We start from the raw sequence: 15,321 nt of genomic DNA, 5'->3' as shown, positions 1-15,321 counted from the left end.
GTGATCTTTCTCGTACTCCCTGCGCAGAGTTGGGGCAAAGTGCTGCTCTTCAAACATAGATTACAGAAGACTGGTTAGTAAGTCAGTGAGTGAGGCTGCATTTGGTTTTGCAGCTGACCAGAGAACGAACAAACGGTGGTTACCACAGTGCATATATGGAGCTCTGTTTGTCTGACGCTTTCTTGGCTTCCATGATGCCCCTGGCCTTTGAGACACCATTTCAATGTGATGTGGTGTCTGCATTGGGCTTCTTTTTGTTATATCTGCGTTCAGGATGCCCTGAAACCTATAATATTAGAATAGCTTTCCAGGTGGGGGCAACAAATTGCAAATCAATCTATATAAGAGCCATAACTATTAAACGCCTCACACTCCCTCTCGCCAACTTATAGTCCTTCTAAATTTTACACATCTAGGTGGAATTGTTTTTGACAAAATGGCTACCACCAGCTTCACAAAGCACCCCGGGAGATAGGAGAACTGTCTAGTGAACTACGTTATTTTCTGATGGACAAAAGATGACTCATCCCAGAAAGAAGTCCAGTTTATGGCACCATGCTGCCATATGTGCACCAGTTGAAGAAATCTCAAAAATGGTGTGTTGTTTTCTGTTTAGTTATCATCCTGGTTACAGTTACAGCCTTCGCCACTACAGTTGCTAGGTTCCTTCACCACTGAGTTGTGGCGGAAGCATGGAAATCATTTAGTGGTCACCTGTGACCACTGGCTTTCTCTCTTGTGACCCCTGGCAGTGCCTTTGTAATGAATGCCTGGCCTCAGAAGTGGCAAAACAGAGTGCCAATAACAGATAGATGGCTTGCCCTTATCGGCGTCAGAGCTCCGCCTTGTTTTTTGCCTTTGTTTTATTACACTAATATGGTGAAGTGATATCACTTCCTGGGACAACTCAGAGTCAAAGGTCATATGATTTCTTTTCCTGTGACTTCTGTAAGGTCAAAGGATTTGTGATGTCACTTCCGCAACCGCATTTTAGTAAATCGACATCCATGGGCAAAGGTTTACCTCTTAAGAATGCCACCACCCAGTTAGTTTTTGAACACACAAGGGCACCCTTCAGAGATGTTGTCAACCTCTGTAGACAAATCAGAGTTTCATGACGAGCCTTGGTGTTACAAAATCCAGATTAGTCACGCCAGTAGCATTTTCCTCATGTGCACAGTGACAAACATCAGAAAACTTGATTGATTCAAATTGTTCAAGCTGTTTTCTTCCTCCACGAAATAGTCAGATCTACCACTAAAACACCTACTTTCAGAGTAAAAGAGCCCATGTAAAGCTATTTCTGATGGATATTTCTGCCTGTGGATTCGTCACCTTATGAATACCCCCTGCGCCAGCATTCCGCTGGAAATTCTTTCCTAGCTCTCCCATGTCGACGAGGACATCATAACAGCACGGCTTTGCTCGCGACACCGTATGATGTAATCGGAGCCACAAAAGGACCTTATCGGCGTGCTGATGTCAGTTCCCTTTTTTCCGCGCCGTCGACGCTTAACGGTTTTCTAGGGGCTCTCCATTTTGTTCGAAGAAAACTTTGTATCACTTGTTGGTTTCTGATTGCTACTTCCAGGAAGACCGGGTTTAAACCCTGCAGAGAGTGTGGCGGGCATATGTCGATCACGGACCCGCATGAAGATTGCCTCTGGTGTCTTTGGATCATGACGTCAAAGCTGCGTGAAAATGAATCCCAAGGCCATCAAGGAGCGTGAAGCTAAGCTGTTTATGGCCAAAGCCATAGAGGAGAAGAGGGGTTGAAAGAGGGCAAAGTCTTCGTCTTCCCATACTTCGAAGTCGAAACGTAAGAGGAGACATGGCTCTCGGCACCATTTTTCGAAGGCCAGGGTCCCGAGGTCGAGGTCGCTGACTCTGGGTGAGCGGCCTCGAAGAAAGGACTTAGTTTCTCCATCTCCATGGGTGACACCGGTTCCATCTCCGGATCCGGTATCGCCGGCTTCGAAAGGCACTTCGCTGCATGAAGTCTCACCGGCTCCAGCGCCTAGGGAGTCGTCTCCAGGCCGGGTGGCTTCACCTGTGCAGGTGCCATCCACGGCTCCGCAGCCTCCAGTTCGACCTCAGGTGGTTCCTCTTCAGGAAGGTACGAGTCAATATCCTGCTTTTCCTGCTCCTGGGTCAGATTCTTTGGATTTTCTTAATGCAATGTTTGCCAGGGCCTCTGCTCCATCGGGTGCGCCTTTGGCCTTTAATTTGGGTGTTCCTCAATTCTATCCTCAAGCACCCTTTATGCCATTCTTGCCGTCAACTCTGACTTGGCATTTCCCGGCGCCGAGATCCTCCACTCCGGTTCCTCGGACTCCTTCGACTGTTGAGTCGGCGCCGCCTCGAGTTCGAATGACGTTGAGGTTCGAAGCTGAGGCTCCTCCATCGACGTAGCTGATGTCTTCACCGGCGCCACGTGGGCCTTTGCCGCCGCCGATTCCTAAGCAACGCTCTTAGAGAGAGGCGTAGAGGCTCCTTGAAGAGGAGGAATATGCACAGAATCAGGAGGAAGGAGAGAGTGTTGATTCTATGGATGAGTTTGAGGGCCTTCATGATGCTAGTGGCTTGGATACTTCTCCTGAGTATAATCTCCCATCTGCGAATGCTGGGGTTGTGCAAGACATTGCTCCTTATCATGTGGTCATAAGGAAGGTTGCCGATTTGCTTGGTCTACAGCTTCCCTCAGCTGAGGTGAAATCTAATATTCTTACGGAGGTTCTAAAAACTTCTTCAACTTCTGAGCCGTTGCTTCCCTTTACGGATGCTTTGACAGAACCAATAATGGAGGCGTGGCAGAAGCCTTATCTGCTCCTGCGGTTTCTCGTTCCATCTCTAGAAGGCACAGGCCCGCTCTTGGGGATCAGGCTTTTTTATCTTCACCTCCTACGCCGGAAAGTTTGGTTGTCCAGGCTTCTTGTTCGAAGCAATCTTCTGGTTCTTTCCTTACCATTCTTGGTGATAGGGATTCTAAAAAAAAATGGAGCAGGCGGCAAAGAAGGTATTCTCTTCTGCAAGTGGGGCTCTTAAATCCACTAATGCAACCTGTCTTCTTGGAAGTTATATCCATGCTTTGAAGGACTTAGTCATGCAGCTAGCTCCAAAGTTGCCTGAGGAGGATCGGGCTAACGTCTTGGAAGTCCTTTCTGATTCACAATAACCAACTGAACTGGGGGGTCTACTACCAACAAGTGCTTTAGCTGCTACAAACAGAGTTAGAAAAGCAAAGAAAAAAGGAAAAAAATAATGTCAAAAGCGGTAGGAAGATTTTGAGCGAAACTTGGATTCCCATCAATTATCAGTGTGATCAGTCTTATCATCTGGTTATCCAACCAAATGGATGATATGTCCCTTGATCATAGGGACAACCTTCCAGAGAGGGATTCGCTCAATGGAAACCGGATAGGACCACCAAAGAAGAAAGAGACACATTATACATTCTTTGGGTCCATGACCATTTGGGAATTAAGAGCAGTGCAACAAAACAATAGTGAGTCATGAGGAGAAAGTACAGAATTTTATTAAAGATGTCACCTCACCCTCTACGTTAAAAACGGAACAGTGCAAAGAGCAGTACTAAGAAATAACTGCTAAATTATCAAGGTCAACATGTTTCAGCCAATAAGGTAAGAATGCCCCAGGCTTTCATCAGGACCTCTGTTCTTCAAATGTGTTACTGCATAAATCTTTCAAAAAAAACAAGTGTAAAAAGAAGAAAAAATTTGAAATAATTGTAATCACACCAAACGGTTGGAATTAATACAACCTGCTTTCACAGATCCTCCGCTTCAAGGGATGCAGATGGCATCTATACTTAGAATGTGGGCGGTTTATGATTGTGAGCAACATTTTCCTTGCCTCGCTGTGGGTTCTGATTTTTGATTTTTCCCATGATGCCGGATACATACTAGATAGGCTTGTTTACTATGCATGAAGGGGGCTTTGTTGTAATAGCAAGTTGGTAGCTGTCGATTGGTTGACCTAGTTATTTTCCAAAACACAATAAATAAACTCATGATAGTGACATGACTTTAAGAGATAGTCCCTTAGATTTTGGATACTGCTGTGTGTCCAACAGATAATGTGTTATAAAGGACAGTGAGCAGGGATGTTGTGAGGAGGACTTTGAGTAGTATATTGGTTAATTCCGATATTTTTCCGATGAGTGGAGCGTTTTAAACTAGGAGAGTATTGTGATATAGGTGTGGGAGGATGATTCGGGGGTCGAATGTTAGGTTGTCTCTTTCTTCTCCCCCCGTTTGTTTCCTCTTCTAGAGCGGGGCCTCGTAATCCTGAGCTATGTCCAGGTGAGGTGAGGTCCAGTCCCCAGTCAAGACGGGTGAGAAATGAATTTCTATATAATTTACTGCGCTTATACACGCTACGCTATGGCGGTTTTGCAGTACATAGCTGGTTATATTACAGAGTTTGTAAAGGTGAACTAATTAGGAATGTGTTTGAAATGTTTTATAGATGCCATCTGCATCCCTTGAAGCGAAGGATCTGTGAAAGCAGGTTGTATTAATTCCAACCGTTTTGTGTGATTATAATTATTTCACTTTTTTTTTCTTTTTACACTTGGTTTTTTGAAAGATTTATGCAGTAGCAAATTTGAAGAACAGAGGTCCTGACGAAAGCCTGGGGCATTCTTACCCTATTGGCTGAAACATGTTGGCCTTAATAATTTAGCAGTTATTTATTAGTACTGCTCTTTGCACTTTTCTGTTTTTAACGTAGAGGGTGAGGTGACATCTTGAATAAAATTCTGTACTTTCTCCTCATGACTCTATTTTAATATCACTCACTATTGTTTTGTTGCACTGCTCTTAATTCCCAAGTGGTCATGGACCCAAAGAATTTATAATCTGTCTCTTTCTTCTTTGGTGGTCCTATTCTGTTTCCATTGAGCGAATCCATCTCTGGAAGGTTGTCCCTATGATCAAGGGACATATCATCCATTTGGTTGGATAACCAGATGATAAGACTGATCACACTAATAATTGATGGGAATCCAAGTTTCGCTCAAAATCTTCCTACCGCTTTTGACATTATTTTTTTCTATTTTTCTTTGCTTTTCTAACTCTGTTTGTAGCAGCTTAAAGCACTTGTTGGCTTTAGAGGTAGTAGACCCCCAATTCAGTTGGTTATTGTGATTGTGTAAAGTGGAGATTGGAACTGTGGCTGGTCGTTAAAATATCCCTGTGACCCTATTCTCCCTGTTGTGTTTATAAAGTCCTTTCTGATTCGCAGGCTGCGGCACGTCAGGTGTTTCAATCGGGCCTGGACACTGCTGACTCAGTGGCTCGTGTGATGGGGTCTTCTGTGGCTGCAAGGAGACAGGCTTGGCTTCGGTCGTCTGGTTTCTCACCTGATGTTCAGGCGTCTTTGCAGGATTTGACCTTTGATGGGTCAAAACTCTTTGGTTCAAAGGCGGACCCCACCTTGGAGCGTTTTAAGGACAGCAGGGCTACTGCAAGGTCTCTGAGCCTCCAGGTGCAGTCCAAAGGATACGGCTACTAGCATTATCGTGGATTTGGGAGATCTGCTTTCGTGGCCGCCAGCAATCTCAACAGAGCCAGCAACAGCAGACTCCCTTGTACAAGTCTTACAGAGGGAAGAATAAAAGAGGCCTCAGGGGAGCAGCTCGACAACAATCCTCCTCCTCTTCCTCTACTTCCCCTCCCGCCACCGTTGGTACATCAGGAAAGCAGTTCTAGGTCCCCATCTTAGAACATGTTGGTCCGGTTGGAGGTCAGGTTTCCCACTTTCTACAAGAATGGAGACTGCTCACGTCCGATTGTTGGGTCTTGAATCTTGTAGAGAATGGGTACGCCCTTCCCTTTTTGGAGTATCCTCCTCCTTACCCTCCTCGCCAGGGTTGGTGCTCAGAGAACCATTTACTGCTTTTACAGCAGGAGGTTCGTACCTTGCTACAGAAAAGTGCGATAGAGGTGGTTCCAGAGCAGGAAGGGGGCAGGGTTGCTACTCCTGGTATTTCCTGATCCCCAAAAAGGACCGTCGCTTAAGGCCAATCCTGGACCTCAGGATTGTGAACTTTTGCCTCAGACAGGAGAAGTTCAAAATGTTGACCTTGGCTCAGGTTCTTCTTGCGCTGCAACAGGAAGACTGGATGGTGTCCATCGATCTGCAGGATGCGTATTTTCATCTTCCCATCCTGAAGTCCCATCAGATGTATCTCCGGTTCACTGTAGGATCGCAACATTATCAGTTTGCGGTTCTTCCCTTCGGTCTTACTTCCGCGCCTCGAGTCTTTACAAAGGTGATAGCCGTGGTAGCAGCTCATCTCAGAAGGTCAGGGATTACTGTTTTCCCCTACCTGGACGACTGGCTGTTGAAAGCAGAGTCTCCAGAGTTGGTGTTGCGCCACTTGCAGGTGACAACTCATCTGTTGTTCAAATTGGGATACTCGATAAATGTACCCAAATCTCACCTGGTGCCTTCTCAGCGCAGCCTGTTCATAGGGGCAATACTGGACACTTCTGTGTGTCGAACATACCCTCCTCCGCAGAGGATTCTCGACATTCAGGAAATTATTTGTTTATTTCACGATGGAGCGGTTGTTCCAGTCCTGAAGGTCCTTCGTCTGCTTGGTCTGTTTGCTTCTTGCATACTGTTGGTCGTCATGCACGCTGGCATATGAGGGCACTCCAGTGGTGCCTCCGCAAGCAGTGGTATCAGCACAATGGAGATCTCTGGGAGAAGATCAGAATCTCCAGAGAAGCTGCAGCGGAGTTGACTTGGTGGAGTGTTCAGGGCAACCTGTCTCAAAGAAAGCCCTTTCAGTTTCCTCCACCGGTGGCCACAGTGATCACGATGCCTCCCCTCTAGGGTGGGGTGCTCATCTGGGGGATCTAGAGGTCAAAGGTCTTTGATCTCCAGAGGAAAGGTTGCTTCATATCAACCTGCTGGAATTGTGGGCAATTCGTTTGGCACTAAAGGCTTTCCTTCCTTCCCTTCACAATCAGTCTGTTAAGGTCCTGACGGACAATACTACCGCGATGTGGTACATCAACAAACAGGGAGGTGTAGGGTCGGATCGTCTCTGCTCGCAACTCCTTTACGCGTTTCCTCCCATACCCTTAATACCTCGAGTTCTGAGGAAGATTCGCCAAAAACGGGCCCAACTCATATTGTTTGCCCCGGATTGGCCAAGTAGGGTGTGGTACACAGATCTACTTCACCTATCGTCACACCCTCTGCTCCGTCTCCCTCTCAGGGCAGACCTCCTCTCGCAGTCGCATGGGCAGATTGTACACCCCTACCTCCAGAGCCTGCACCTACATGCCTGGAGATTGAACGGGGCAACCTGAGTTCCTTCTCTCTCCCCCCGGATATAGTGGATGTTATTTTATCGTCTAGGCGACACTCCACTAAGTCTGTTTACTCTTCCATATGGTCCAGATTTGTAAAGTGGTGCGTAGAGAGAGATATTGACACTTTGAAGGCCCACTTGTCTAATATTCTAGAGTTTTCACTTTCTTTGGCACAACAAGGTTGTGCTGTAGCCACTGTTAAGGGTTATATGTCGGCTTTGTCAACCTTTCTATGTTTGCCGGACCAGCCGTCTTTATTCAAGTCCCCCATTGTCATGAGGTTTATTAAGGGCCTTACAAATAAGTTTCCTTCCACACCTTTCATTATGCCTCAGTGGGATTTGAATCTCGTTCTTACTTTTTTAATGGATTCTCCGTTTGAGCCTCTTCATACTTGCCCGTTGAGGCTTCTTTCTTTTAAAACGGTTTTCTTGATTGACATTACCTCTGCTAGTAGGGTAAGTGAGCTTCAGGTTCTTAGTTTGAAACCTCCTTTCCTGACCATTAATGCAGATAAGTTGGTTCTAAGGACCAGGGCTGCTTTCCTTCCCAAGGTGGTTACCCCTTTTCATATGGGACAATCCATTACTTTACCAACCTTCTATCCTCCCCCTCACCCTTTCAAGGAGGAGGAGAGACTGCATTGTTTGGACCCTAAGATAGCTGTCAGCTTTTATTTGGATCGGACAAGAGATCTGAGGCTGGACGATCAGCTCTTTGTGGACTACATTGGACGAATGAAGGGTAGAGCTGTGCACAAAAGGACGCTCTCCAGGTGGATCATCTTGTGCATTAAGATTTGCTACGCCTTGGCCAAGAAGGGACCGCCTGAAGGTATCAGAGCTCATTCCAGCAGAGCTAAGTCCACTTCTTCTGCTTTGGCTAGAGGTGTTCCTATTTTTGATAATTTGTAAAGCAGCAACTTGGACCTCCCTCCACATCTTTGCGAAGCATTACTGCTTGGGCTCTGAGGTTAGGAGGGATGGCCATTTTGCTCATTCTGTTAATGAGAAGATATTTTGGTCTAGTCAGGTGGACACCCTCCTCCAGGAGAGGTACGGCTTTGGGAATTTATTCATAAGGTGAGGAATCCACAGGCAAAAGTATCCATCAGAAGAATAAGTTACTTACCTTCGGTAATGCTTTTTCTGGTGGATACAATATCTGCCTGTGGATTCCTCACTGTCCCACCCGCCTCCCCGTTGCCCACCTGTTTCTACCAAAAAATAATTTATTTGATATGGATGCTTTCTAATATGTCTTAATCATGTTAATGATGAGAAATGCTTATTCTGTTGCTATTTCTCTATACCTTTGTTGGTTATGCATTTGTGGTTTTATATATGTGTATATATTTGATATACTATGTATATATTTGAAAATGTGTCGGTCCGCCCGTTTGCCTCGGTGGCACGGAACAAATGGGTGGAACTGATGTCAGCACGCCGACGAGGTCCTTTTGTGGCTCCGATGACGTCATACGATGTCACGTGCAGAGGCGTCCTCGTCGACGTGGGAGAGCTAGGAAAGAATTTCCTGCGGAATGCTGGTGCAGGGCACATTCACAATGTGAGGAATCCAAAGGCAAATACTGTATCCACCAGAAAAAGCGTTACCGGAGGTAAGTAACTTGTTCAATTATTGTGAAAAATAATAGTTTATGATGGTTAATTAAGGAATGTATTGCCTTTAACACATTTATGAGATATTTGTTTGTATCTTAATTCAATAGATTCCCAGGAATAATCGTTTGATGTACATTCATAGCTATCAGAGTTATGTTTGGAATAATATGGTGAGCAAGAGAATAGAGGAATATGGACTCAAAGCCATTCCAGGGGACCTCACACTTAAAGGAGGTAAGCAAGCCGATTATTATTAAATGCATGACCTACATTGCACATTTGAATTTGTGATCCTAGCTTCAAATGACACGAAAGAGGTAGCAGTGGCATTGCCACATTGAAACCAATGGATAGAAGACGGATTTAGCGGGCAGCCGACCATAGTCTGGCCACGTTAGTTCAAGTTCAAGTTCAGGTATTTATAAAGCGCACTACTCACCCAGAGGGTCTCAAGGCGCTGGAGGGAGGGGTTTACTTTTTATCGAATAGCCATGTTTTCAGTTCTTTTCTGAAGGAGATGTGATTCTGAGTAAGGCGGAGGTGGGTGGGGAGTGAGTTCCAGGTCTTGGCAGCTAGGAAGGAGAAGGATCTGCCACCCATGGTGGTTTTTCGGATGCGCGGGACTGCGACGAGGGCTTGATTGGATGATCTTAGTTGGCGGGTGGGATAGTAGAAGGACAGTCGGGTGTTGAGGCATTCGGGTCCTAGATTATAAAGGGACTTGTGTGCGTGGGTAAGAAGGCGGAAAGTAATTCTTTTGTTGACGGGAAGCCAGTGGAGGTTTTTTAAGTGACCGGTGATGTGCTCTTGGCGCGGGATGTCTAATATGAGTCTCGCTGATGCGTTTTGGATGCGCTGGAGTTTTTTCTGCAATTTTGTTGTAATTCCGGCGTAGAGTGTGTTGCCATAGTCCAGCCGACTCGTGACCAGTGCATGGGTGACAGTCTTTCTTGTTTCGAGGGGGATCCAGCGGAAGATCTTTTTGAGAATGCGAAGGACGTTGAAGCAGGAGGACGATACGGCGTTGACTTTTCTGGACATTGAGAGGGAGGAGTCTAGAATGAAGCCAAGGTTACGTGCATGGTCTGTGGGTGTGGGCGCAGATCCCAAAGCGGAAGGCCACCAGGAGTCGTCCCAAGCTGAGGGGGAGGATCCTAGGATGAGCACCTCCGTCTTGTCTGAGTTGAGTTTTAGGCGGCTCTGTTTCATCCATTCGGCTACTTCTTTCATACCTTCGTGAAGGTTGTTTTTGGCGGTGTTGGGGTCTTTGGTGAGGGAAAGGATTAGCTGGGTGTCGTCGGCGTAGGAGATGATGTTGAGGTTGTGTTGACGTGCGATGGAGGCGAGGGGACTCATGTAGACGTTGAAGAGGGTGGGACTGAGTGAGGAGCCTTGAGGTACACCGCAGATGACTTCGGTGGGCTCTGAGTAGAATGGGGGGAGTCGGACTCTCTGTGTTCTCCCGGCTAGGAATGAGATGATCCAGTCCAAGGCTTTTCCTTGTATGCCGATGTTGTTGAGGCGTTGTATGAGGGTGTTGTGACAGACAGTGTCGAAGGCGGCGGAGAGGTCGAGTAGAATGAGGGCCACTGTTTCACCGTTGTCCAGGAGTGTTCGGATGTCGTCGGTCGCCGCAATGAGGGCGGTTTCGGTGCTGTGTTTGGCTCGAAAGCCGTTCTGTGAGGGATCCAGGGAGTTGTTGGATTCAAGGAAGGCTGCTAGTTGGCTATTGATGGCTTTCTCGATGACTTTGGCCGGGAAAGGGAGTAGGGAAATGGGTCGGTAGTTTTTCAGATCTGAGGGGTCTGCTGTTGGTTTTTTCAGAAGGGCGCTGAGTTCGGCGTGTTTCCATATTTCTGGAAAGGTGGCGGAGTCGAAGGAGCCGTTGATGACATCGCGGAGTTGGGGAGCGATGATGGAGTCAGCTTTGTTGAAGATGAAGTGGGGGCAGGGGTCAGAAGGTGAGCCAGAGTGGATTGAGTTCATGAGGCGAATGGTGTCTTCAATGGTGATTGGGTTCCAGGAGTTGAGGTAGTTAGTTGGAGGGGTGGGATCTGAAGTGGGTGGGGTGAGTTGGTCATTGGGAGTATTCTTGAAGCTGTTGTGGATGTCGGCAATTTTGTTGTAGAAGAAGGAGGATAGCGCATCGCAGAGGTCTTGGGAGTTAGTGATGTCGTTGGATGCTGCGGGAGGGTTGGTGAATTCTTTGACGATATTGAAGAGTTCCATGCTGTTATGAGAATTGTTGTCGAGACGGTTCTTAAGTGCTGATTTCTTGGCGGATCGGATCAGTTGGTGGTGTTTGCGGGTGGCTGTCTTGAGGGAGTCCATGTTGTCTGAAGTTGGTTCTTTTCTCCAATTCTTCTCCAGGGTGCGGCATGTCTTCTTGGATTTTTTAAGGTCATCATTGAACCAGGGAGCTTTTTTGCTGGATGATTTCGACTGGTGTTTTTTCAGGGGTGCTAGTTCGTCCGCACTGTGGGTAATCCATTGCCTGAGGTTGGTGGCCGCTAGGTCTGGGTCCGTTGCCAGGGTGGGAATGTTTTGGCTGAGTGATGTGAGGAGTTGTTCGGTGGAGATTTTGTTCCATTTTCTTCGGGGAATGGGTTGTAGACGGTTGTGGGTCAGGGTTGTTTTGTAGCTGAAGTGAACACAGCTATGATCCGTCCAGTGGAGGGCTGTAGTATGATCGAAGGAGACGTGCTTGCTGGAGGTGAAGATAGGGTCGAGCGTGTGTCCGGCTATGTGAGTGGGGGTGTCAACAAGTTGTTTGAGTCCGAGATTGGACAGGTTGTCCAGAAGGGTGGTGGTGTTGTTGTCGTGAATGTTGTCAAGGTGGTAGTTGAGGTCTCCTAGAAGAATGTAGTTCTCGGAGGCGAGGGCGTGCGGGCTGACGAAGTCAGTGATGTCGTCACTGACTTCGTCAGCCCGGAAGCTGAACAATTGAAAGCTCTACTTTCAGTGCTCTGAAAAAGTACCCACAGTTTGAAATTACATTGTAAAAATACTTGCAAACATCATATCTTTGTTTGCATATTAATTTCCTTTCCTTTTACTCCCATTCGAAACCTTATTGCGATCTTTGTTTCCTCTCCAGCAGTTAAAGGTGCCCTTCAGGAAAGGATGTCATAATACGTCTGAAAACCCACACAGACATCATCAAACAAAGCCACAAACTATTTTGCCTGTTGCTGGTTATTGTTAGAGATGCATGACCGATTAAAGAGCAATGTGTTTGTCTACAATGGACGGTCCCTTTATGAACTATGGCTTAGATGGCAGCATCTCTATAAGCAGCCTGAATTCTAATTTTTATCCTTTGTAGATTGAATTACATTTAAGATTTAAAACTAGATGAAGGTGAAGTGTAGTGCATTTAACATTAATAAGCATGAGCCTCCAAATTGGCTTCAAGGAACAATGATTCATTTTTTTCTTTTGTTCAGTGATTTGAATTAATTCACTGTAAGTTGGTGATTTGACGTGGATATGCCATCTAATGACTGGAAGAGTTGGATAACAAAAGAAATATGCTATTTGATTGTGGTGAGGTGTGCTGTGCACCCTTGACCCTGGTCTTTCATCAAGGCTTATTCAATTTTAGCTTGCTTGCCCAGACCCCAATATCTTCCATCACAACAGACTTGTGACCACTTCATATCAAACCAGTCATACCCTCTGCCTCTTTTGCTCTTTTAGCAGCTAAACACATTCCATTTTATACTTCAGATGTCAAGCTCATGACTTAATCTTTTAGCAATGCCAAAATAAATTATCACTGCACCTTCTTTGACGGTGTAAACTCTAAACTTCCTAAAAAACTGCAAAATCATATCTGTTTCTGAATATATTTCACTGGCTACCCATCAAGGAGATCTGGCACTTGAAGGTTTTCCTCCCTAAAATTCAAAACAACCGGGCCCAAGAGTATCTCTGAAAACAGTGTATCAGGATAACTATATTGTTTAGTTACACAAAGCCATCTTAGACTTTCGAATATGCCTGTTGTAGCTATTTCTTTCTTAAGCGTTGTGCAATCACAGCACCTCTATACTGTGTTTCATCCAAATTGACACCTAAATCCCAATATATTTATGAAATTATGGAAGACTTTCACTCTGCTACCAGCACTGAACCCAGATAACTTAAATACTCTTAGGTCCTGTGAGTAATGGAAATGGATACGCTCTACGGTCGGCATTCCAAGAACTGTTACACGAATTAGTAGAGGGGGGCTATGCCTCATCTTGAATCTCTACCTGTTCCACCTACATGCAGAAGTTCAACATGCTAGCCTTTGCACTGATCCCGGCAGATGTACTCTGCACAACTGGCTGTACTTATGGGACTTAATGGTGTATTTTCTTGTGCTCATGATAAAGTAGCTCCAGTTGTATTCACTGTTGACAGCAGGAAATTAACACAACCAGTACAGTACACTGACATTAGGCTTCACCATCCTCCCCCCACGAGCTCATAACATCCTGACACTATTAGTGATTTCTTTGAATCAGCAGACAGTTTACTGCTACTCAAATATTAAGAACTGTCTCTTACATGCAGCGTCCAGTGAGAGTGTTGAGTTCGCATCAACCTCTAACACTAGGAAAACAGTTGAAGCTTAACCCTGTCCTCCTAACTTTGTTTCCGACCTTACTGGGATACTGCTTCTACTTGCTCTGCCTGGAGCTGATAGTCACCACGACTCTTCAGAATAAGGGTTGAGGGGTACATTGCGGGGAACTCCAGCAGTTCTTAGTTGGATAAACCAGATATATTGCTTTGTAAATAAATGTGATAAGCGTTAGAAGTTGGAGGGATTCTTCTTTGCACTGAAGACTGACCTACTAGTGCCAAACAACATTACAACTCTTTTCTGTATCCGAAAACAATCAGCCACCCTGCCACCACAGTTCTGGTATCTGGCTGTTGAGCTATGGAAGTGAGCATAGAAATCATGGCATTTTCCAGGTGGTCTACAACGTTGCATGGGTCACTAGAGAATAGAGCCTAACACACTTATGGGAGGATGTCGCACGAATGGGCATTCCCTTAAGAATTCTCCACCTTTGATGAAGGACAAAGGGTGATTCTGTATGCTTTTCCCCTAACCACTCTAATACTTAGGATCCTCCACAAAATCAAAGAGAGCCCAGGGAGGCCTGTGATACTAGACCTCCAGCCTGGCCATACCCAGCCTGCTATTCTGATCTACTCCATCTTCTGCAGAGGTGTCACATCCCTGTTGCCCGGAGGAGGGCCTTCGAGGCCATAGAGGATGGAGAGTTCAACACAAGTATTGCACACACAGCTTAGATGTATAGTTCACAAGGAACTAACTTTTGAATAACTAGGCCTCTCTTCAGAGAACCTGGAATATTAGAGACTGTCAGAAACCCCCTCAGTACAGCCCAGTAAGAAAACACTTTGTTTAGGTTCTTTTATCGGGCCTCGGCAACCTGCTAACATGCTCAATCAAGGCCATATTGTTTTCACACCACCTGGCTAAGACCGGTGCAGATGTATACCTGCAAAGCTTCTCTCGTTGTAGGAGGCTCGCTTTTTACGTAGTGTACCAAAAGGAGGTACACTATGTATAATGTTCAGACAGTCCTTACTGACTTAAAAGGCTTAAATTAATCTCAAATGCTCTCTTTTGTGGTACTGTGGATGAGCAGTTTAGGCTTATCGGGGTAGTATTAAGCATTTGTTGTACACACAAGCCAATAAATAAGACACACACTCAAGAAGAAACTCTAGACCAAATTAGAAAAATAAAATATAATTTTATACAATTTTAGACACCAAGTTCCTCATAATCGGGTAAGTACTTTAGACGTTATCAAATTTTACAGTAGAAACAGTAGAACATGACAGGTATCAGATTGGAGGTAATGGTATCCTATGGGAGATACATTCACTGCATAGGGTCGCTTACAATCGACTTACAGGACTGTTCTTCTGGACTTAAGGTAAGTAGGGACCAAGTTCCAAAAACCCACCTGCAGTTCAATTTCTCCTGCCCTGGAGTGTCCGGGTGCAGAGGTGATGGTCGCGGCGGTAGCCTCAAACACTACACAAGTACGTCAATAGGAGAAAGTACCTGTAGCTGCAAGTAGGGACAAGTCTGACTGAGTCAGAAGAGGGGCTCCGCTCTTGAGGGTCTCTGACACCGGCACACCATTGGTTTCCGTAGACTAGGGCTGTGGGGCTCGGGAGCATAGGTGTTTTTTCCAGCGGGGTCGTACTGTGCATCTGGGAGTTGGTAAAGGGGGAGCAAAACAGGATAGCAGGTCCACTCTTGGTGCTGTCCTTGCGGATCCTGACATCCCTCGTCGGTGTCTGGA

General features: G+C 45.9%; 1 protein-coding gene across 4 annotated transcripts in view; it reads left to right on the top strand.

The window, feature by feature from the left end:
- PUS7 (pseudouridine synthase 7) overlaps positions 1-15,321 on the top strand; it is a 285,701-nt gene that overhangs the window by 220,309 nt on the left and 50,071 nt on the right. For all 4 annotated transcript variants that reach the window (XM_078680365.1, XM_078680374.1, XM_078680391.1 and 1 more), the window contains one exon: positions 9,082-9,208. In XM_078680365.1, coding sequence (XP_078536491.1) covers positions 9,082-9,208 — 127 coding nt within the window. The remainder of the gene's footprint in view (positions 1-9,081; positions 9,209-15,321) is intronic.

Source organism: Lissotriton helveticus, chromosome 1_1 (genome assembly GCF_964261635.1).
Source record: "Lissotriton helveticus chromosome 1_1, aLisHel1.1, whole genome shotgun sequence".
Lineage (NCBI taxonomy): Eukaryota > Metazoa > Chordata > Amphibia > Caudata > Salamandridae > Lissotriton > Lissotriton helveticus.
This window is presented reverse-complemented; position numbering and strand designations above follow the sequence as displayed.